This window comes from Caloenas nicobarica, chromosome 13, assembly GCF_036013445.1.
Source record: "Caloenas nicobarica isolate bCalNic1 chromosome 13, bCalNic1.hap1, whole genome shotgun sequence".
In the NCBI taxonomy this organism is placed as follows: Eukaryota; Metazoa; Chordata; class Aves; order Columbiformes; family Columbidae; genus Caloenas; species Caloenas nicobarica.
In genome coordinates, this window is record NC_088257.1 from 7,948,735 (window position 1) to 7,973,104 (window position 24,370).

Consider the following 24,370-nt stretch of genomic DNA (forward strand, 5'->3'; position numbering starts at 1 on the left):
ACGGAGTTGGGAAGAATACATGCTGCTCTGTTCCATCTTGGAAGACTCTACACTTGAATCTTATGTAGCTAAAGTGAGTTAAGTCCTGTAGTCCAACAGTAACAGGCTTCAAAACTACCGAATAACTGCTGAAGGTTTTGTCAATAAAGTTCCTTAAGGCCCTGAAGTTCTGGGGCACGTCCTGTGCTGCTCCTCTCTCAGCAGGATCACCCCAGTCTCCTGAGGACCTGCCTGGACAGTCTGAGGGTGTCTGGTAAGGGCTGAGCAGCTGGTTCTCAGAAACATCTGGATGAGCAGGCAGAGCAGATGCCCCCCTTTTATACAGGCAATCAGTAGCTCTCCTGTTGTAGGCAGGATTTTATTAGTTACTAATTAAAGATGTATATGTTTTTCATAATATTACCTCATTTCTTACTCCAGGAATCAAAGTGACTAGCCTGGGTATTACTGCTTTAATTTAGTTTCTTGTCACCCTGTTTTTCTTAGAATATTTCTTTGGCACTTTCTTTAAAAAAAGAGTGGAACTAGAATTATTAAAAAGAGCCCGATAATTGGTAATTTATTAATTGTTACATTGTCTGGTTTTTTTGTGTGATGGATTGTTTTGTTACTGTGCTCAGTTAAAGGAGACAAAGACAGGACTGTTCCAGTTTTAGTTACTGCTTTAGCACACACTGCTTCACAATCAGCATTGAATACATGCATTTTTTCGAGGTAGTATATAATACTGCCACGTAATGGCAAAAGGGTTCAAACAATACAGAGCCTGGAAATGTCAAGTGTGGAGGAAATGAACTGGCATACTATTTTAATTTTTCATCTTTTTTATTAAGGTTTATAATGTTGCATAGCCACAAAGTACCCATACCAGTTAAGGGTGAGAGCAAAGACAATGATCTGCATAAGAAACACAAGGCAGGCAATGTACAGGCCTTTTGCAGGAATGTATTGTGTTCCCAATGAGGAGGTCAGAAATGAGAGCTCTCCTTTCTGGGGAGCCTCTCGCATAAGAGCTTGGACCACTTTGGATCACGAGGGCTGTGAGCAGAGTGTGGGTGACCCGCTCGGGTGAGGGGGTGCCCTTTGGAGAAGGCACAGTGCTGCAGTCCCGCATCTCCCCTCACAGCCCAGCTAACACAGGGAGAGATTGATTTTCGCTTGAAAATCACAAGAGATCTTAGAAATCTCAGATACAAGGTTTTGTCATTGCAATGTGCAGTTATATGTGTTTTGAATGCTTTCATAGCAGTAGCTGGTGATTTAAGCTTAGGATCTTTTCATTTTACTAAGCAAAATTGTATGTTGAGAGAACATCTTGTTAGAGAACTCAGTCTTCATAGGGAAGGTCTGACTGCAGTTTATACAGATGTACACTAGCTAGAACAGGAACTGATAGCAAAAACTTGGTCTGGACAAGAAGATCCATAAATCCAAGTAAATGCTCAGGCAGCATGCGCTGAGCTCCATGTGGTTCAGTTACCGTGCTGTTCATAGCTCAGCTAACTTGTTTCAGCATAAGCTGCTAGAACACGTTTCCTTCAGACTGGGTATCCATTCGGGACACAAAGCATCATTTTCTCCTTTCTGTATGCCTGTCTCCAGCAAAGGCAAACACCTGTGTGATTGTAGTCACATTTGGCAGCAGCACAGGCATCCCCTCAGATCAAGCTATTGCAGTACAGTTGCAGTATCTAGTCCTCCTCCCTTCGTTCCGGTAAAATAAACGTGATGTGACTTCATTCACACCAATTCATTTAGAGGTTTGTGACTATGAGCAATGCAGCTGTACATACATTTTATGTTAAGTTTTTCTAGTTTGTTCTAAAAAAAAAATCGAAGCATCCTGCTGGAAACCCTGGCAGTGACCTTGGCTGTCTGTGTCAAGAATCCTGGGCAAATAGTTTAGGAAACGAGGGAGAACTAGTTTTGAGGAGGGTCTTCCCTTGAATTTCTCTGTGATAGTGCTATAAGAGCAGGGATATAAGAACTTCTCTTCTTGAATTGCACTCATTCAGGCTCTGTGGTGGTTAGCATGCTTTGTCTCATCTCTGCAGGGTCAAACATTTTTTCTCTGGAAGCCCATTGCTGCACCATGTGGTGCATCCTCAGTTGGTCTAAACTGGCATCGTGAATCGAATGCAGAAAATCTTGGCTCTGTTGAAGTCAGTGACGAAACTCTCACTGACTTCAGTGGGGATCAGGATTTATTCTGGTGAGTTCAGTGGAAGCACCGTTTTTACCAACAGCACATCTGGCTCCATTGATTGACACTCGTTCTCTTTCTTTTTTTTAAGAGAAAATTTTAAAGAAGGTTGTAAAAGAGCTCCGCCAACCCCTGGAACCCATGGAGCTTTTGAGTCTTGACCCCATGTGATAAGATAATAACGTGCACATAGAACTTCGTTTCTGTGTAGAAATAAACTTCTACATGAAGGCAGTTACTGATTCTTTTTGTTTATATCATTACTCTGCAGTACAGCTGTTATCCATATTAAAGCATATTTTCTAAACTCCAATTTTTTCAAGCATAAAAATCCATCTTAATTAGTAGAACTATTGGCTGAATTGTTTTGTATTTCTATAATATACTCTGTCTCCTTATTTTTTCTGGATACATCATATACAAGTAAGAACTTTGATTTCAAATATAGGGCAAACTCCTCTTCCTTTCAAGTTATGAGCAGAAGTTATTTCAATTTGAGCAGGATGGGATGGATGGAACATAAAAAAGCCACATCATCAGCTTAAAATACAAGTCCAATAAAAATGAAGTTGGAACTTTACCAGCTGTGTGCTGATGAAAGTACATGAGATTTTAAGTAAGAGAAGCTGCTCAATATGGAATCACAAACAAAACAAAACAAAAAATGAGCCAACAGAAAAATAAAGCAAAAGGAAGAACTGAGAGAATCCTGGTGCAGACAGCAATCCCAAGCAGAGGTCATTTAAAAAGATAAGAAAAGGGATATTTGACTGCCATGTACAAAGTTATCTACTCCATTATTCAGAATAATCTTTCCTTTTTATCCTTAATGTAAAAAATTGGGAAAACTGAACCAGAGCAACACATGAAGCAAGCAGAAAATCATGTACTGCCATTATTGATCAAGCCTGGGGTCTGTAAAACCCCGTCACTGGCACTGAGCAGTATTAGCTAGCTGTTATTTTTCTTCTATACCCTTCACTTGTGTCCATAATATAGGGGTGTAAAGCAATAATTGGACCCTTAGTCATAAAGGAGCATGAATAGCCAAGGATACCCAGGAAAATTCCTTGGCAGAGGACCAGCTTCCTGCAGGAAACCATCGCATGGAAACTTGCAGAGGGGTAGGACACATGAAGACACAGGGCAAGTGGGGCTGCGGAGGGTCTGGCTGTGGCTGGTGAGGACAGGGAGAGCACATGAGGGGCTGTTGGGTTCTGCAAGGTTAGAGTGAAGTGCTGAAAACAGCAAATGATCCCAATAGTGTAACAGCTGAGTAAATATGTACATTATCTGTAAGGAATAAGCGTTATGGCATTTATCTTGGCCATATGGAAACAAATATAACTTGTTTTTTTCCATAAAGGCCACTCTCAATTATTTAATTATTTTTAAGAATCTTCCTCTATATTGTATTTATAGTATTCCTGAATGCTTTCAGGGTCTATCTCTACATTTGCAGATTTTTAATATAAGACGGCTTTTCAGGAAGTAACTTCAGTCTTATTAGCAAATAGTCCAAGCAATTTTTCCCCTGAAATGGCTTCTTAGAGTGATTTATTTGGTCAGATAAAGATCTCTGGTCATGGTTTGCCCATGTTGGTGGCACTTTTTCCATTCGGGTACTTGCTTTCAATGGCAAACCCAAGACTCCAACAAAACTCATGACGAGGTGCCTTCAGTTTGCCTAGCGTGCCCCTGGGTTTTTTTGGCCATCAGTTTCCGTGTGGATCCACAGACCGGAGCCGGGACCGCCCCCATAGCTGCCGCTGCCCCAGCGCCCGGGGGCTCCGAGCCCGGCGGCAGGGCCGGCATGGGATGTGTGTGTTCCTTTTTGCTACAAAACGCTCTTAGCCAACTCCCACCCCCGGTCCCGGAGCCCGTCCCGCCGCGCCCCGGGGAGCGGGAAGGTCCCGGCGGGGAGTCCCGGCGGCGGGGCCGGGCGGCCCCCGGGGGCGGTGCGGTGCTCGGGGCTGCCCGGCGGGGCGGCGGGGCGGGCAGTCCCCGCTCCCCTCGGCCCGGCTGCGCCGTGTGGCAGCGCCTCTGTCAATCAGCCTGACTTCACTCCTGCACGCCCTGTGTTTCCAGTATTATACCCCCGCCGCCTCCTGGTGTCTCTGCTTCGCTGCGAGCCGGGAGCGCGGCCGCCACTGCTGCTGCGGCTGCAGCTGGGCGAATGCGCGGGCGGCGGGGCGCGGGGCAGCGCTGAGCGGCGCGGAGCGGCGTGGAGAGGCGCGGAGCGGGGCTGCCGCCTGGCCCGCCCCGGCTGCGGGCGGCGCGGCGCTCGGCCGGCCGCGGGCAGCCCCGGCGCCGGCCCCCGCGTCGGGCCGGGGCCGCCGCGATGGACCCTCCGGCGGGCATCGCCTGCGTCCTGCTCTGCTGCGCGCTCGCCCTGCCCGCCGGCGCCCTGCGGCGCCCCGGGGACAGAGGTAGGTCTCCGCCGAGCCGCCGCGGCCGCCCCGCCGCCGTTGGGCTGCTCGCCTTGTCCCGCCGCCGGTGCCTTTGCAGCCAGCCCGTCTGAAGTCGCTACTCGTCGCCCCGCGGCTTTGCGCTCCCCTTGAACTTCTTCTGCGGCTACTTTTGCCGGGTTTCTAGTTGCTTCCTGCAAGCGGCAGGCAGGGACTGGGTCGGGAACAGGGGCACTCGCGCCGCCGGCGGGGAAGGGACGCGGGAGTGACAGCGCTACCCCGGTGCCCGCAGCCCCGCGGCCGCCTGCTGCCTGCCCCGCGGAGGGGCCAAGCCCCGGCGGGCCGGAGGGCAAGGCTCGGTGCCCGGAGATCCCCGTGCGGGATGAAGCACATGGCAGCTCGTCTGCCTCCTCCTCCTCTTGCCGCGGCCACCGCCGCCGTCCAAAACTCCGGGGGCTCCCGCTGTCACCGCTGCCGATCGCTGCCTGTGTCGTCCCCATCAGCAGTCGACTCAACCCCGCGGCACCGGGGGTAGTTTGAAGGACGTGCCTGTCCCTTGCAGGCTTCCTACCTGCACACCAAGCCCCTAACCGTGCCCCTCCGAGCAGTCCCGGAGTGGATCAGACCCTCTCATCCTCGCTGGCCACCCGGGTAGCGCCAAAGCTCCCGAGGCGACCCGGGCACCGACCGTGTGGGCAGGAGTGCTGGGGTCCCGGCTGGCTGGGCAAAGGGTGGCAGCACCCCGCTGCATGGGTAGGAGTGTGGGGTCCCTGCTGGGTGGGGAGGCTCATGCTGCCGTCTGGCGTTTTGGGAAGCAAAAGGCAAGTTTGAATGAACTCTGCACACTTCATGCTGGTGAATGAAGTGCCTGTACAAAGTGCAGTGTCCATCTGCCTTATGTAAGTGTCTGCTGTGCTAATGAATAATGGAATAAAAATCCTGTGGCACCAGGATATGTTTAGTTCTAGTCTCTCTCTCTCTCTTGCTTTCTCTCTGTGAAGATCCGATTCTGAGGAATATAGAGGAATACAGCCTTGTCATCCCCACCAGCACCGATTCAGAGGGCAGGTTCCTATCCCACCTGGTGTCCGGACCGCCGAAAGCACGCTTCAGGAGAGCTGCGGAGGACTTACAACATGAAGCAGCAAATGAGCAAATATTTTACAATGTCACTGTTTTTGGAAGAGAGTTTCACTTCAGGTTGCGGCCAAACTCCAGGCTCGTGGCCCCTGGAGCAACAGTTGAATGGCAGGAGGACTCTGATGAGACTCATGTTGAACCTCTCTATGGGAATTGCCTCTATGTTGGGGATATCACCGATTTGCCAAATGCTTCAGTCGCTATCAGCAATTGTGATGGGCTGGTAAGTTACTTTTGTTATTATACTGAAGGTAATGACATTAATTTCCTAGAGTCTTTAAATATAAAATGTGTGGACTGTCAGAAACTCACACCTCATCTGGTAACTGTGAATGCAAATTAACTGACGTTCCCTTGTGTGGGAATAGCAGCGCTGCACCAAGCACTTCTTTACAGACAGTGGCACTAGAACTTTGAGCACATGCCCTGTGGTAGCTACTCTGGAACAGAGCAGCTGAAACCAGGGTTGATGTTGATTTGTGGTAAAGTTGCTTAAGTGTCTGAGACTTTGAAAAAGGGGATGAAATGGCATGTTCTCGGCATCCTCTTCCACTTTTCACTTTCAGGCTGCAAAGGGAAATTTTAGAAGAGTTGAATAATGGGCCAGACTGCCCTGGAAACAAGTATGATAGGTAAAATATGGTTTTGCCCTGGAAAATTTTAATTTATTCAGAGTCTGTTTGCATGGATCTTTCACTTGGTGAGTTTCATTGCCTAATCAAGTGATTGATGGAAAGTTGCAAAAGAGTTTGAGTTTTAGAAGCAGAACAGCTCCCTGTGATACATTTTGCAAGGCTGTGTTTTAAAACTTGCTGCAGCTTTCCATTCTGGAGTGCATGTTCAGGCATCAAATTATAACTGTTTGTCCCTGATGTCCTAAACTGTCATACTATCATTTGAACAGTAAGTACTGCATAGCGATTTGTTTAGTGAGTAAAGAGATATATTTTTTATAATGAACAGTTTATCCAGCCAGTATTTTCTTGCTACACCCTTTAGAATTAATAATTTCGAGATTACTTAATTTTAATGCATTCTGTTCTCTGCATAGAAAGCCAGTATGAGTCAGTTGTATTTCTATTTATTTAACCATAGAAAGTTGTTCTTTTGCTGTGCCAGGAAGATAACACGTATGGAGATAGTATGTTGGCTATCTGAGAATGGAAGGGAATCAAATGCTTTTCCCCTTACTCTTTCCTTTCCTGTGGTTTCTCGGAGCCATGCGCATTCCTGTTTTGAGAAGCAGGTTTTCATGTTGCAATTGTTTGATGTGGGCAGCTGTCTGAGGGCAAGAGGAACATCAGGACTGAGCAAGAGGAGCGACGCAGAAAGCAGAGCGTGAGCCTGCCGGCCTGCCTCTGGTGAGGAAACAGAAGTTCTTTGCTCTGCCCATACCCAGTGCAGATCATTTTGTATAAGGCAAAATTTACATGCTCAGGGTGCTGCAGAACTGGGGTGGAGCCAAAGCTTCTGTGTCCAGCTGTGCGGAAAGGTGGAGGGAGATGCTGTTGCTGGCTGCCGCTCGCCTCCTGCTCTGCTCGCCAGCACAGGTGTTGACTGTAAGGGCAGTGGGGGAGCTTGTTCTTCTTCCTCCCAGCATTAGCCAGCATTAGCTCCTTATATTTGGAAAAGAGAGTTATGGTAAAATACAACAGGAGTTAAAGGCAAAGTATGGATAAGACTCTAAAGGTTCAAGGCCTCATGTTGTATGTGTAAATGACAAAGTGTTTATACAGTGCTGCTCTTTAAGCATTTGTAACTTCTCAAATGCAAAGGAATGAAGCCAGGCATGGCACTCATAAATGGCTAGAATCCAGAAAGCTACAAAAATAATTTTAATTTTCAACCTGTATCCACAACCTGTGTGCCTGCCTCTTGCCAGCATTCTTGTTTCCGTTAGAAGTAGGAGAGTTGGTCAAGCGCAGGAGCTGCCATATTCTAATCTGGATGTCACGCTGGTTTTTGCATGTCACCACAACTTCTGTGATTCTGCTAGTACATTTGGAAATGATTTACTGTTTCCTCCAGTGTGTACCTACATTGTAAATGTTGCAGGGCAGGGACCATGTTTGTTTTCAGCCCGGGTCACTGAAGCCTTCCTGCAAGAAGCATTACCTCAATACCTTTAAGCATCTGGCCATAATGATTTCCCTGAGATTGTGCAGTAAATCTGTTGTGGAACAAGAAATTGAACTCCAGTCCCTTGGGTACCATGTTCCATCTCTACCCATTCCCTCCATCGCAGTTTCTTTCTTGCTTGTGGGGGGAGAGTTTAAGACAGATACCAACAGAATTACACCAACTCCAAAAAATCGTACTAGTGGTTCCCCAAAAGCCACTGGTCCGTAGACAGCACTAATGAGTAACTAACCCACTGAAGTTAATACTGCACTCAACTGTCTCTTGATTTACCTTTTTATTTCTTGTGTTTGCAAGGAGTATTGAAGAGTCTCTGGAGCAATGTATTGCTAGCAGGGTATTCTTAGACACCACTGGGCTGTATGTTATTCTCAGGTTTATTGGTGTCTCAGATGTGAATGAAAACGTGGACAAGTCTATTCTCAACTGGTTTTCCATGTCCATTTTTTGCTTCACACCTAGTTTAGTTCAGTGGAGAAATTCAGTAGTATCATGGATTTTCTTTCAGTTGCTGAACAACATACATGCTATGGACAATGTTTCTATCATATCCCAAGTATTTCCACCTCCTTTTCTAGATTACTCTGGAGATGGGGATGGTGGAGCTCTGTGACACCTGAGTTGTCATCTGACAAGTGCTAGAGTTGTTTGTTATAAACTTGCTTCATTTAATTCCTAGTATTTTTTTGAAGTGTTTGCTTTTGAAGGTGGTTTGACATCTGTCTGTGCTTCTGGTGGGCTTCCAGCTTTTGCATCCAGACGTTAGGGCTGAAATAATATTTGAATCGAAGTTTCACAGTTTGATCTTTACATTGCAAACTTTTGTTGACTGAATCTGGTTCAAGTCAGTGAATGCATCTGCCACCTTGCCAACTTCTGATGTTATTTCCTCTGAACATCCCCTTTGGTTTGCACTTTACTGCCAGCTCTGTCTTATTTTCCAGTTATTATCTGAGAAGAGTCTGTCTGGTGGTGTTGGTATTGCCAAAATGAGAAGTCGTTGGAAGGCATTTACATGAAAATAGGAGATCTGTGAACAGATTTTTGAACCGTACTATAAATGATGAAGGTTTTTAATTGGCAATAATTCTAAGAAACAAAAAGGTACAGTGAATGCATATACAGAATTATCTGCTGCCGTGATTGAAAAGATACACAGTTAGTTTGGGTCTCCTCAGTTTTCTGTAGCAGAAGTCAATGACATTAGTTTTATTGACCTAAAAATCAAATCAGAGACAGATGAAGAGAACTTCTGAAGTCTGCAATCTAGGTATGTTTTCAGAGCTGAAATGAGTCTCTGCAAATCATTGGGAAGTTAAAGCTAATCAATAGCTTTTTTAAACAGTTCTCTGAATTACGAATATGATTTTTACCATATAAAAATAAATTTTGTGAAAGCTTTCCCACTTAAGATAAAAACAGTCTGAACAACTTGGTATCATCTTGGCTGGCATGATAGCATTCAAACTAATTTTCCAGTGAGTGGCAGAGCCAGCATGCTCAGCTGTCAGTGGCCTGCAGGCTGTTGTGGAGGATATTGCACTTTGAGTATGTTCTTGGTCCTCGGCCAGATCCTTACTTGTGGACGCAGTTGGAGGATGAAGGAGCTGGCTGTCCTTTCCAAGGGTTACTTGTGAAGGAGAAGAGCTTGGAGGCTGTAAAAATGCCATAAAACAGTAGAGACTTAGAATCATGGTAGTCCTTCTGTATTATTGCCTTAACTATGGGAACTCCTTTTCTTCACCCAGCAGATGAACCTGCTGTTGTAGAACTCTTCATATATCTGGATTTCTTATTTTGATAAATACTTGTGCAACGCCTGAGGCAGATGTGCCAAATATGTCTTCTTCAGGTTGACAGGATGGTAGTATTTGGTTGTGGGAACTTTAGAGACATAAACTCTGCCAGTCTCCTCATAACATTCATAGTCTGTGGGCTAGTATGTGTGCTTAAACACAAGCAGATACAGGAGAAACACAACACAAACACCACATCTGGTTTGGATAATGAGCACATGATTAAATTAGGCTGCAGTGCAGTTAGACTTACTGACAGGAACCTAAGAGGCTGAGGATCACAGCTTCAGGTTGAATAATCAGTATGATCTAGCACCCACTGAAGCAAACAGAGGAACATCAGTTTCAATAACACGACATGATGCCTTAGCTCTGCTTCATTAGTATAATCCTCTTCCTTTTTAAAAAGTTACAATATCAGCTGTCCAAACATTTCACTATATTGTCATTAAAATGGGAAGTTATTAGGAGTAGGCATATAGAAAGTAAGCTGTTCAGGACATTTATGGTTGTATGTTTCCTTACGGAACTGTAAGCATTACCTGTCTTGGGGTACTAACCCATAGTCACCTTACCAGTATAATGGACAGAAGTGTTTCTTTTTATGTGATGAGATAGGCAGGGTTTGCTCTACAACATTTCAGTCTTTACTGTGTGCTCTAACAACCCTCACAAGCTGTTTGAGAGGAGCCTGGTGCCTGGCTGCTTGCCCAGATGCTATTTCTTCTAGAAATGCTTGGGAAGCCAGCAATGCTTTTTAGACTCATGCCCAGAACTAATAGTAACTGTAGTACTGGGCTGCCCTGGGTGGGTTTATGGCGACACATTCACTTTACTCGCCAGTGGTGAATCTTCAGGGACTGACTGGTGCTTTGACTACTGTCAATGTCAGTGCATGTCTGTCAGTTGTCTCAAAACTTGGTTATATATTATTTGTGTTGTTAGTATTTGCCTCACTGTTTAAAAATCAGTTAATGGATTTTTTTTTCTGCAGTCTTAATTTTACAAGGAAGTATTAATATACTCTAATTTCTAGCACATCATGTAAATTGTAAATGTAGGAACCCAGGTTCCAGATTCAGTCGATGGTGTTTCCTGAGGGCAACTCAAACCACCCATGTGAAATGCCCGCCCTTCTCCTTCCTAGGAGAATATTCCTCCCCTCCCTCCTACCAGGTTCCCTGAATTCCTGAAGACATTTAAACACCTTGTGAAATCTATCCTTGTTGAGTATCATCTTGCTTGAATTTGAGCATGAGCTTGAGCTCTTTGAAGTCAGTGAGTTTTAAAGTTATATTCTTAAATACCTTTCTGACAGTGGTGCTTTCTTGGAACTGAGCTGAGGTTGAATCCAGCTCACCATAGGTGGATCATGTAATTTACCCGAAAAAGAAGGTGAAGGATCTGCTCACAGTGAATATACCAGGAGAAAACACACGTGCTTATATAACTGTGTTATTTTTCCTTTTAGACATCCATCTGCTTTCATATGGATTTACAATTTAGTTCTGTTTCTGTTTTATCTGTTTTTTGGATTATACTGGTTTGTGATGTAGCAAAAAAGCAGAACTCAAGGTAGCACGATATTGTCTTCAAAGTCAGGTCAGGTTGAGTGCCTGACAGTTAAAACAGATGCCTGCTACAATAATTCCAGTAATTCTTCTTTGTATACTAAGCTCTTAGCATTTACATTATGATCAGGTTGAATCCATTTTTAGTGGATTAAAATTTGACATATATAATCTCTTCATTTGGGAACATTTTCTCTTTAAATCAAAATAAAATCAAACCAAAGTTGCCCTCTGGGTTTTTTTGTGTAATGGCAAAAACCACTGTGGGCTTTTTTTGTTTTGGACAAGTAGAACTATAATACAGTGGCAGGAAAAATGCAAATAATTCCTATGACAGCAAAGAACAAAATTGAAAAGCCATTCTCTTTAAGAAAACATCAGCCCTTCCTCTGCAGATGATTTGTGTGGGATCTCCACTAGTCCACATCCTCTTTTGAATTCAGCTTGGGTCTCTACATGTTTAAGCCCAGCATGTATGTACATTTTAGCACAGGCAGAGCTTGACTGCATATCCACATCCACACACGATAGGAAAGTCCTACATTGCCTGACAGAAAGCAATGGAGCTGTTTTGATGCCTAACACTCAAGCATATCCATAGATTTTCACAGGACAAAGGCTTTGGTTCATAACCCGTTCCCTGGGTTTCTACTATTGATGTCCCTGGCCACCACTAGCCCAGATGGACAGCCCCTGCTGCTGCGTGAATTGTAGAGACTTTGCCTTTTCAAAGTTATAGTCTGAAACACAGAGTGTAAACACTATGATTCAGCCTCTAAGTGGAGTAAATTAACCTCATTTTGTTGTCCTTAAAAGACACTCTGTCATCAGTAAGTACTGCTTTTTTTTTTTTTCCTCTGCATCTTCTGTGCATGGATCATCTCACCTGCATTTCAACTGAGAGCAAAGTAAGTCATTTCCTACATCATACAGGTGGACACCATATGGACAGAATATCCTCAGGCAATCAAAACCGATATCCTCGTGGTATGTTGTAGGCCTTTGGAAAAAAAGATAGGTATTTCCTTATGTCCTCTTTGACCTTGTGTTGCCTTGTCCTCATTGTGGTAGTATCTCAGCTGTACTGTTCTCTTTGACTGCACAAGAACTAATTTTCCAATGAGAATATTACACACATACATCCAAGAAAATGTGCCTAATGGCTCCTTCTACTTTCCATCTTGAAAGATCTAAATATACTAACTAATTTTGATAAGGTCATAATTACTTTCTGGGGTAAGCAGAACACCTATTTTGAGAAGTTTGTCCCTCTTCAGCTTCCAGACGTGTGTCCCTTGGAAAATGCTATTAGATGACTTAGATACCAGCTCACCGCTTCCTCATGGTGTGGCAAGGTGTTCCAGTATTCTCTGAGAATATAACAGTACAGACTCCTGCAAAAGGCAAGACATTCCCGTATTTTGAGTTAATTACATGTTTACCTTTTGCTACAGAAGGTTGGATTTTTTTTTTCATTAACCAGGATACCAGCTGTTGGGTGGAGCAGGACCTTTTCTCCACAGATCACAGTAGTATTGTATTTGACCTGCTCCTGAGCACTTTTTATTAATGGTGGCTGTTGCTTTGTAAGCAGGTCATGCCATTACTTAAATACGATTAATTGCACACTAGGACATTTCTCACACTGGGTCTGATTAAAAAAGAGAATCAGAGAGCAGGTCTTCAGTCTCTTGTAGGGGGCTGCACAGCCTTTCACTTGCTTCCTGGGAATAGCTCTGATGTGCACACCCGCTTTTTCAGATCACCTTCTCCCTTTATTGCTTTCCTTCTTCCAAAGTTTCAGTAAGTTCTTTAACACATCAGATCTGGTGTCTTTAGCCCCTTTATCTGTGTGTGTTTTAAATTCATCTTTGTTTGCAGAGTCTTGACACAGCGGGTTCCCAGTTTTAATAGTCTGCAAAATGAAAGGCCCACATTTCACATGCTATTTTCAGCACCATTCCATTAAACTGTAACACTGAAAAGAAGAGTGTCCTCTTCAAGTGCTGAAGAGCACGTTGTTTCCTCATATCTAAATCACAATCTCTGCTATAGATTTCTGAGTTATTCTCAAGTCTCAGAAAGTCTGGTACTTTCCTCAAATCTGGAGTTTCTGGAGTGATAAGTGTGACTCTCGGCATTAATTTTTTTAAACTTTTTCTTCTAAGTAACTATTTTCTGTGTTTTTAAGTAAGAGTTTTCTCACAGAAAAGACAGAGAGGTGCAAGTCGTGTTTCTTGAGGTCTCAAAAATCAGCAGGCTGGTGAAAATCACCCCAAGTATGTTGTTTTGAAGGTGTTGTTTTACCATACAGACGAGTCTCTCTTAAACACCTCATTGCTGCTGAGAGGGGTAATCCTGTTCCCCTGGCTGCTCCTCGTCCTGTGCGCCTGTTCCTGCCCTGCTCCAGCACCCTGCTCCTTGCACTCCGCCAGATGTTAAACCAGTGGGTGGGTGGCCAAACCAGTGGATTGCTGCCTCCCAGTTTAGCTGCTTGAACTGGTTCTCTGTGAGGTGAGATGGGCATTTTTATAGGCAAAGGAGTGAAAGTGGGAATGCCCTCAGCTGGGCTCGAGGAGAAAAGCGAGATTGCTCCTTTGGTACCAGATAGACTCCAGCTGTATTGCAAAGCCATATCCTTATTCTTGTGATTTTGAAATGGGTCTATTTAAGGGAGCTTGACTTGTGCCTTTGAGCATCAGAAGTTGAAAATGCAGCTTTGGACCAACTTATTGTTTTGCTCTGTGGATGATGGCTTTCCACTTTGTAGCTCTGCTTGCTTTTTCTTTTTTTTTTTTTTTTTTTTGTACTTTTCGATAAAATTCCACCTGCACTGGAGAGGAGTGTTATGGGATCAGAGAAAGGAGTGGAGTTTGCTGCCATGGGGAGGAGGAAAGTCATTCTGATGGTGGAAGGGAGGGTGAGAGAAGCAGGGGGAGGGAAATGCAAGTTGCTGAATGGTAAAAGCAAAGCAAGAGACGGGGATCTCTCCTGTCTCCTGTGTCCGCTGGCGTGTTATGTGGGCCGGCTGCCTCTCATGTGGGGAGGTTCCGTCACCGAACATGGTGACCTCAGTATCATCTGAATCTCTCTGATCCCACAGAGAGAACTTGCCCTGACCACTAATTTATATACTTGCTGCCTTTTTTTATTTTTTCACTTATGTCACCTGTAGGACTGTTTCTACTGATCTGTTTGTTTTCCAAAACTTTTCCTTGCTAAAATTGAAGTCCCGTTTGTACAACTTGCTATTACTCTTTGGTCTTGGTATCTTAAGCATGTCATAGTTTATCAGCATTCTCTTCAGGTTTATATTGTTTCTTATTCCCTTTATATTGGTTTATGTCAAATTTAATATTTTGCCTCTCTATTGCTGCTCTTGTGACCTTTATATTCAAAATAAATAAATACAATTAATTCTTCACTCGTACAGCTCTCCATGGAGAATTCAGAGGCTGAAATTGCCCAGGTACTCTGGTACTTTCTGATTCCTACACCTGCAAAGTACAATATTATCACTTTTCTTTAGATGTGGTGAGCTATAAATAAAGCTACTTCCTTCCTACTGTCATTCTTTTTAACTTTTCCTGTAGTTGCCTCCTCTGAGTTTGAATTGCATTATATGGTCAGACCACTTTTTCTCAGCATTTAACCTCTAGCCTGGTGGACCTCAGGGGACAGATTATGATCTATTTTCTACTGAAATTAAGCATGAAACCTACTAATCCTGTAATGAGAAAGAGTCGGTAAACATCATTGGTATGTTTGTGGATAAGAAGAGCTCCTTCTACCTGTAACTGGACAGGTAATTTAATGCATTTAAGTTATTTCTCTTTACTAGGTGTATTGACTATAGGTAGCTGCTTTTATTGCCCTTTAATGAAGGTGAACTATTTATATAAGATTTTTGAAGCAAGAAAAATAGAAGGGAATACCTGGCATATGGTCAATGTTTAAACTGGTCTATAAAAGACATAAAAGCAAAATATCTTTCTGAGGTTTTAGGACGGCACAGTGCCACATCTTGATGTAGACCCTGAGCCCTTAAGCCTTTATTAATGTGTTTTCTGATTTACTACTGCTGTAAGAATAACGAAGTTAACATGTGTGGAGAAGAACCTGCGTGGCTTACTAGAGGGCTGGTCAGCAGTTCTTCCTGACCTTTTTTCTTTTCCCCCACAATTGCAGTACTTATGAGAAGCAGTCTATGAAATGGCAGGAGTGGTTGGGTTTTGTATCCGACACAGCAAGTTTCTGCAGGAGCCCCGAGTGCAGATCTCTCAGCCTGCTGTGGTGCCTTGGCGTCCCTGTTTGGTGCCCGTCTCTCCCTGTGTCCCGTGGGGGCTGCAGCAGCAGCTTCCAGCACATCCAGGTGAGCTCTGGGCGTGGATTAGTCCCCTTCGGCAAACCCACCCCGAGGAGCCTTCGCACTGTGCACCCAGAAGGATGGGGACTGTGGATTCAGTGCTACTCTTGCACGGTTTGGTCTGTAGGTGAGGTTTCTTTTTCAAGTGCTTCTGAACATGTGCTTTTTGGCATGATATAATAAGTATTGTGCAGTAAGTCAAAATAATATGGCAAGTCCAACAGGAAAGAAAAGACTTGTGTTCTTGGGAGTAAAAACGTTTCAAGAGCTAAACATAGTACTAAACCATTTAAATTTTAATAAAAATAAAGTAAAATTATAGAATCTAGAAGGGAAGGGGTGAAAGCACAGATTTTATTCCAAAGACTTGCTAATTTTGCTGGTATTTCCCTCATGTGCAAAAGACAGAACTGACATCTAATACCTGCCCTAAGCAGATGCATCTTGCATGTTCTCCCATGGCCAAGTGTGTGGCCCCCAAGGCTGGTACCCTGTGCCCATGGCCATCATATCAGTTGAAGGACAGACCTGTTTGCAGGACAGAGCTTGTAGTTCGGAAACGGAAAAAGAGCCTGCAGAAAATGCAGTGATTAACTAAGGATAGGTGGCAGCACAGGCTGTGGTTACTGTTTTAATAGTGGTTTTATTTGTTTTAAATCATGGCTTTTGGGTAAATCATGTTCATCCAACTCATATGCAGAAGAGTATACTTCTTGATTCTTTAGAGTGTTAAAATTGCTAGGCTTATTTCTTTCCCCAAGCAGAGGAGCTGTGGAAGGAATGTGAGAGATGTTGTTTGGAAAGCATTCTGCAAACCAGAATGTATTTAAAAAACAGTCTTTGAGAAATAAATCACTACCTGATGATGAAGACAGCTGAGCTGGGCCAAGAGTCTTTCATGTGCCAACATTCTCTCACGTGACAGTAGTAATATTGGAAGCTGGCAGGCTGTGGAACTTGGAAGGCTGATAATGTCTAAAAATTTTCATAAAGTAAATAATAGCTAGATAAAAATATGGCTTTGAAACTTTTCAAAACACCTCTCTGTAGAACAGTGTGAACCTACCTAAGGTCACAATATTTTACCTATTGGGAACAAAAAAATCCCCAAGACCTAGAAGCACAAATTTTAGATCACCTCAGTTCAATACCAATATGAGCTTAGAGATGATGAAGTTTTAGGGAGGAATTTGGATTGATTTCAGATTTATAACAAAGCTTGAAATGAGAGTTTCCTAATAGTTTTAGGTTTCATTGTGAAACTGGCAGATCCACCATTCATCAGTAAACCAAAATGTTTAATCCCCAAATAAATGCTAGAGCTGTCTGTCAATATTACATTTATTTGCAAAGTTACGGCACATTAAGGCTGACATAAGCAGTAAGTGTAAAAATGTGATTAATGAAAGGATGATTTACCACTCTGAAAGACGAATATGAAGCTCAGTCTGGATAAGTAATAGACAAGCAAAGAAAGACAAGACAACTTACAAGATGTTTTGAATTAATTTAAACTCCTCAGTAGGAAAGGGTAATGAAGTTACTATGAAAATAAACTTGTTAGTTCACTGCAGTCAAATTAAGGCTAACCATAATCATATGCATCATGTAAATAGAATAAAAATGCTGAACCTATGAAAATATAGTATAATGCATTTATCTAAACAGAGTATCACACAGAACAAATAGACATATGTCAATTTTTGTGTCATGGTCCAGTGTCATTTTGCATACGGGCCTGGGAGGTCCCATGGCAAGTAGCCGATCTTTGGGTTTGTTCCAAAGCTGTTGAAGTGTGTTTAGTTTCACTGGCTTTGTTCGGCCCTGCATGGGCAGGCTGATTAGCAAAGAATATGGGACAAAAAGCAGGCCATGGAGTGTTCCACATCATAGCCTTGTCTTTCACCTTGTTCTCTGTCCCCTGGTGCCGGGGAGGGAGGTGAGGAAGAGCGGCTCAAGTGCAGCGTTGCCCGTTGCTGTTTATATCCCGTATGCTGGATGGAACAGAACAGAACTGCATGCTTCTAAAACTGAAATAGCTCTGCTAAACCTTCTTCCCCTTCTGCCTCACACCACATCCCCGCCACAGAAGAGGTGATGCATTAAGCCAGGGGGACGGATCAGGAGAAACCCTCCTCTTGTCCATGCCAGGAGGATGAGGCAATTCCAGCTGCCTTGAATTTGCAGGCTCATTCTGACAGCTCTTCTGTCTCCTTCCTCCTATGAAGATGGAGCCAGAAAGGAGAAAGATTTTCCTGCTTTCTGAGACTGCCACTCTTGGCTTCTGCACTGCTGGGGGTATGGGGGTGGGAAGAGCTTTCTCTGCCTATCTGAGATTACTAGCTCTGACCTCAGTAAAAATAGCATCACTTGCAAAAAAACCACAAAATGCCAAATACATCCTTTCCCCAACAAAAAAACCCCAAATCATAAGGGAGAGCAACATGAGAAAAACTCTAATTGCACATCTGTTCAACAGACTTTTGTGATAACTCAGCAACAGCTAATTGAAACTCCTGGATTGTGAATACGCTTTCAGCCAAACTGGCGTTTACTTTCTCTGATGCAATGTCATTTCAACTCCCCATTGCCCTCTGAGATTCTGGTGGTCAGGATTCCAACAATCTGTCACTAAATGGGAAAATTAGAAGTTGGGTCTATTCAATTATAATGAGCCAAACCTCTGCTAATCTGCATCATCGTGTCTCCATGGATTTCTGGGAGCTTTGTCACTTTGCATTAGCTGAGGACCTAGCCTTATGTAATTAGATGTTTTCACACTCTTCTGGTGACATGCCCTCCTCCAACAGTCTGGGTTATAGGGTACCATCGTTTGCAGAGAGATACACTCGTTCTTGGGAGGCAGCAGGACACACAAGATCTCTGAACAAGTATATGCTATTAACATGAGATTTCTTTAACATATTCAGGATTTGTTTACATGCTTGGAAGTAATGAAATGCATTGGAAGAGGAGACCAGGGATCCCAGAGTCTTTGAAGGTTCTGAGAGTCCTTGGTCACAAATGGGCAGATGGGTTGAAGACTCCAGGTGTAGGCTCACTGGGGACCTCATGGCTTCCTGTCTCTGAATTACCATTCGGATGTAATTTTTGTGACATCTTCATGTTATCATGCAAGCCTGTAGAAATCATGACACCACTAGCAAAACTGTTGAATAAATAATGATGCTAGTGATGTGAAATTCATCCGTGATGGATATACTTAGGTCTTTGAAGGGTTTAGCTGCTTCTAGCAATTTTGTGTTCCTTTGGGGTGATCGAAAGAATTGTTTGCTTTGACTTGTGGATTTAAGAAATGTTTGTGCCCAGGTAACCTTTTTATAGTGCACTTCCAGAATGAACTCCCTGCAGTCTTTAACCCAAAGATATAATTTTGGAATGTTGAATCACTGCTTGTAAGTCCTACGGTATGTTCTAGCTATTCCACTGTGGGAAAGTATTTGTTTTTTCTTTTTAAATTTTATATTTGTTTGTATTAAGACCACTTTTCACTGACGTCAGAGACCCATCAGGTCAAATTTAATCCTGTATATATCTCTTTTGCACCACTGAGTCCATTGATTTGACTTAATACAATGTCGACATTTGCAAGAAGTCTACTAAATCCTTAAGTTTAATTTTGTTTTGTTGTTAGGACATCACATTCTCAACTAAAAAAGGCAGAATCACAGGCAGAACCTCATATATAGCATATATATGCTTAGTGTTGTATATGCTATTGGTGACAAATTGTGAGATGCTTTAAAGTATCCTTTGAAAGAACAATGAAGATAGACTGACCACTGTCCCCGCTGGGGAAGTTCTGGTCCTTGTAGGCTGCTTTATGGAGGAGAGGGCAACTGAACATGGATTAGAAAGTACTTGAACATCTTATCAGACTGGAAACTCAGAGAAGTTTTAAAATTGCATTGAGATACTTCAGTGGAGTTGCACTTTTGACTACTTCTAATTATTAGAAGGTGACCTTACAGCTTCACTGTGGTGCTGCGGTGTCACGAGGGAGCAGAACACAGTGACACAGACACACACTGAGCATCTTGTCATAAAGCTGCCCGTTTGGCTCCATGCTACCTTGCCAGCCTTTTGTCCAATCTTTTAAAAAAGCTCTAAGCAGAGTTGTGTTAAACTTCATCTTTTGGTGAACCACCTAGTGAATATTGCTGGAGGAGTTCTGTCATTCTGGTCAGAAAAATATCCGTCGCCACTGGCACTGGCCATAGGAGGAGAGCAGATTGCCTGAAGTTTGATATAGAGAGTCCTGTTGCAATTCAGTTGCTGGTTTCCACAAGCTTCTTTAGCATCCATGGCCTTGTCCATGTTTCCCAGCCTTGTAAAGTGGTGGCAGTGGAGGCAAAACAGAGACAGCAGTGGGCAGGCAGCTACCTTTGCTCCACACCCTTCAGGTATTGATTATAGCTCGAACATCACTAGGAACTTGGCTTAGTCCCTAATAAAGAGCTTTTTTTTTTTTTCTTCCTGGGCTACTTTATCTGCTGCATTTGGCCACAGCGTCAGAGGACAGCTACAGAGAACAATATAGTTGGTTCTGGGAACAGGCTTACTCTGTGAAGAGTACTGCACGGGTAATCCAAGATACTATTTGTAATTTTTGGTGCTTCTTAAAACATGAAAGCACTAGGCAGTGCCAGGGGGCAGCACGGTGCACTGGCTAGATTAGCCCTAATATTTATGTTTTCTAGTCTATATGGAGGCAGCTTTCTCCTTGTTTCGATGTCCTCCCTGAAGCTGGTTCTAGGTGATAGTCAAGCCTGTAGGTTCTCACTCCTTGCCTTCACAGAGCCAGGGACCTTGTCAGCATTGATTCTTTGCCGAGGAATGTGGAGCAAATGGCCATCTTTGAAACTGCTGCCAAGAGGTGGTTAATGTGCTCTACCACAGTTAACGGGTTTGAATTCCAGAGCTACACAGATTGTTTGAAAGTCTTCACACAGGCTGCTGCTAGGCTGGTGTGCAGGACCGCTCTCCTTTTCACGAGCTGGAAATCCTTCCTTCACTGCAGAAAAATGCGCTGTGGTTCCTGCGGAGGAGCTTAGTGTTCAGAGCAGCGAGGTGACTGTGTGATTTGGGGGAGACGAAGGGATGGGTCAGAAAAAAGGCCAAAGGCGAGAGTGGTTAGAGACATCTGGTCAGTGTCAGCAGGGCGAGATGCTGAGCCCTGGCACTGGAGTGCTGAGGTGATGAGAATACGTCATGAGTGGCCCATGCGGCAGGAATGAGCAGAATACACTGTATTTATCAGCTATTCACAACATAATCCTTGTTCTGTGAATATTCTCGTTGAACAAGTACTACCTCCAGAAGGGAGAATGAAGCAAGAAGTGATGTCCCCATTTCTCCTCAGAGCTGGTCTGCAGGGCAGGGCTGGAACGCTGACTCCAGCTGAAAGCAAACCGAACTTCTTGCGTCTCACCAGCCAGTACACGTGATGGCACAAGGTGAGTCAGGGCTGCCCAGGGGCGCGGGGCAGATGGGAGCAAAGAGCCGGAGCCACATGTGCACATCAGCAATGCGTCCCATGCGCTGCAGGACAGTCCCCTCCAGAGCTGCCGTGACCGGTTCCATGGGAAGGGTTCACAGCTCCAGCCCAGAAGGGACTGAAGCACTTTTTATCCTCATCCTGAATTGTCTTCCTTCTCTCTTAACATTCTGCCAAAGCTGTTTTCAAGGAAAGTTGTCTCACAGCCTGCTGTGCAGGCAGGCTGGACTAGTTTGAAATCAAAAAACACCGTCCAAACCAACAGCACAGGTTTGGTTCGTTTGCGCTTTTGGGAATTTGAAAAAGTATTCTGTGGCTCTGCTGCTGAGTCAGCACTGGTGAGATGGGATTTCTGAATGTGATTTCTGTGGTCAAACTTTGCAAAAAGCTCTGCTGTTTAACGTGCTGGTCAATTAAAGCATGCCGCTATGTAAGAAACGGCGCAGCGGCTTTGTGCAGCTTGGTTGGTATTGCCAAAATGGGTCAAAAGTATCAAAAGACAGTTTAATATCTCTGTTTACATAGTATCATTTTGGTTGCTTTGTGGTTCATTACTTTCTGTAGTGACTAGGGTATTAAGAGCAGAAAGCCTCCTCTCTGTAGGATAAAAATAGCCGCTGCTCTCTCCTGCTAATTTGATTGAAGTGGTTCTGGAAGTTCAGCTGTGTTACATGTAACGCTGACCGCTCCACTGAACAGAGCTTCCTTCAGGCTTCATGTCACTCGGTCAGGTTTGGACCTTGTCTGGCCAAACAGCCTTAATGGGTTAATCACGTTGGTGACGTTTTCTTCAGAGCAGCCCAGCAGGTAGTTGTGCTGGCACAGCTGAGGTGGTGCCAGGTAAATAACAGGTGTCTGGGGGCAGGGCCTCTGAAATCCGGTTCTATTGCCCAATCTCCCTTCCCGGCGTGAACCCTCACGTACTTGCACAACGCAGCAGCCGCAGGAACAGCTTCAGGAAGATGTCACCTTTTGCCGTCCTAACTGTGGGGAGGTTTTTTGCAGCGAAGCAGTGCATACATTTACATTCCTCCTGATGCTTTAATCAGACTGGCAAAAAAGGGCTGTCCAGCTGGTTTTATGAGCTGTTCAATAATGAGATTTACTTTAAAGCAAGTAAAAACCTCAGGAAGGTTTTAACATTGTACTTTAAAGTGTAAGCTTGGTGTATCTATTCTTTTCCTAAGGGTGTTTTATTTGATTATGGTACTAATTCAGGAATTGGTCCAAAGCCCATTAACGTTAATGAAAAGAGTTTTATTGACTTTGATGGGATTTGGATCATGCTGCACTAATTAAATAGTAAAGTATCCATTAGCAGTGAAGAAAACAGAAGAGAGGAGAGCCAAGAACTGTTGTGATGAACCCTGTGAAGTTGAGTGAACTGCAGCCAAAGTCTCAATATCTTTCTGGATGAGCTTTCCCGTATTTCTCTGCCTCAGTCCATTTGAAATAGGCACAAGTGCAGATTTTTAAGAGAATTGAATAAAGATCTTTACATTTGTCCCGCCTGTTTACAGGTTTCTGGAGACACATTTATTCAATGAAGGCAATAATAAGAAAAAAAATGGGAAGCAAGGTGTGACAGAAGAAAAAGATAGGCTTTAAACAATATTGAAGTCAGGTACTAATAATTTACACTTATTTTGCTTGACTATTCTTGTAAGGTTTTTAAGGAACACAGAATTTCTAGATTCCAAAGAAATGAGAAACAGTTTTTCAGTGTTACTGATGCTATAAGTCGAACGTAATGGGAAAAGTTCATGTACTGCACATCTGGAAGGTATACATAAAAATAGGGTTACATTTAAAAAATAGTAATTACAATTCTTTTAAAAGGCTACTATGGAACTAGCCACAGAATCAATCATGTACAGACAGATTAAAATTACAGGAATAAATGGATTTTTATGCACTGCTGGATGTATGTAAAAATGATTTGGCATTTAAAACTCAGAAATACTGCTCCTTGTTCCTTTTGCTGTGACTCATATTGCCTGGGTGGCAGCAGGAGCCCCTGAATTCAGTAGCTACAGCACTGGTGAGACACTGGGATCAGCACTCGCAAAAAACATCTACGGGAGTTTCCTTATGACTGTGGGTTGGTTGGAAAAACCCCGCGTTTTAAACAAGTTGCATGTGTTGGAATTCGACTGCAACCATTTAAGCTGAAGTTTTGAGGAGATGACATACCCATCTGTGTTTGGATGTCAGTTCTCCTTAGGTGTCTTTGAAAATACAACCCAAATTGAGAAATTTTCTAAAAACATCTTGCTGGCATTGTTTGTCCGCTGATGCATTCACGATGAAGGGTGGTGCTCTCATCCCATTCACAAGGTGATTTCCATTTCAGATGTTTGTCTACTCTCTCTTAAAGTTAGCCAAAAAGAGGATTTCCCAACCTCGCTTCTCAGGTATTTATGAAGAAATAATGTCTGCAATTTGTTTAAGATTTTTATTAAAGTTATCAAGCAAAAATTTTGATCGTGGCACAATGATACCATGATGCCATCTTCTGTGTTCATAAGCATATCTTGGCCTTCTACTTGCAAATCTCACAAAGGACTCATCAGCTGCAGCTGCAGATTGGAGATAAATGTGAGTTGTAGATTTGTCATTTTTGTGATAGTAAAAAATTCAAAACAAATAAATGCCCTAGTACAATGAAATTTCCTAGAATCCTCAACATAAGAAAGGATGAAAGACTCAGTCTCAGGCCTTGCAACTCAAACTTTCTTCTGTGCTTCTGAAAATCAAGTGTCTGAAGTAGAACCCCACCTCTCTTTTTCAAATCTTCCCTTTCAAATTTGGTGGTTCTTTAACAGGAAGTTTCCAGAGGAAAAATTCCTCTGGCTGTTTTATGTGAGAAAGTTTAATTGGAAGGAGTTTGGTTTTTTGTTTTTTTGTTATTTTGAGGGAAGAGATGTGTGGGAATTGTGTCTTAGAATCAGGCTTTTGATGGAGCCTGCAGGCTGAAACTGTTGTTTTGGGAATTGAAAATTGTTCTTGTGCTTGTCGAGGGGCAGGAGAATGAAGCAGAAGAGTGTCAGTGAAGGATGCCGCTGCACAGCGATACCCCGGACGGGCAGGCATCTCCTTGCAACAGTGACAGGTTATAAAAGGGGCTTAGAAAGCAACTGAGAGCTGCTGAACTGTTCAAGGATGCAATTCTGCGCATTTCTGATCAATTCTATCCCTATATTAGTTCTGTTGGCCAGCGTGGGTACAT

At 43.5% G+C, this 24,370-nt stretch overlaps 1 protein-coding gene across 1 annotated transcript in view; it reads left to right on the forward strand.

Annotated features, from left to right (window-relative positions):
* Positions 1–4,538: 4,538 nt before the first annotated feature.
* ADAMTS2 (ADAM metallopeptidase with thrombospondin type 1 motif 2) overlaps positions 4,539–24,370 on the forward strand; it is a 186,331-nt gene continuing 166,499 nt past the window's right edge. The window contains exons 1-2 of the mRNA XM_065643858.1: positions 4,539–4,632; positions 5,613–5,974. Of these exons, the coding sequence (XP_065499930.1) occupies positions 4,545–4,632; positions 5,613–5,974 (450 nt within the window). The 5' untranslated portion in view covers positions 4,539–4,544. The remainder of the gene's footprint in view (positions 4,633–5,612; positions 5,975–24,370) is intronic.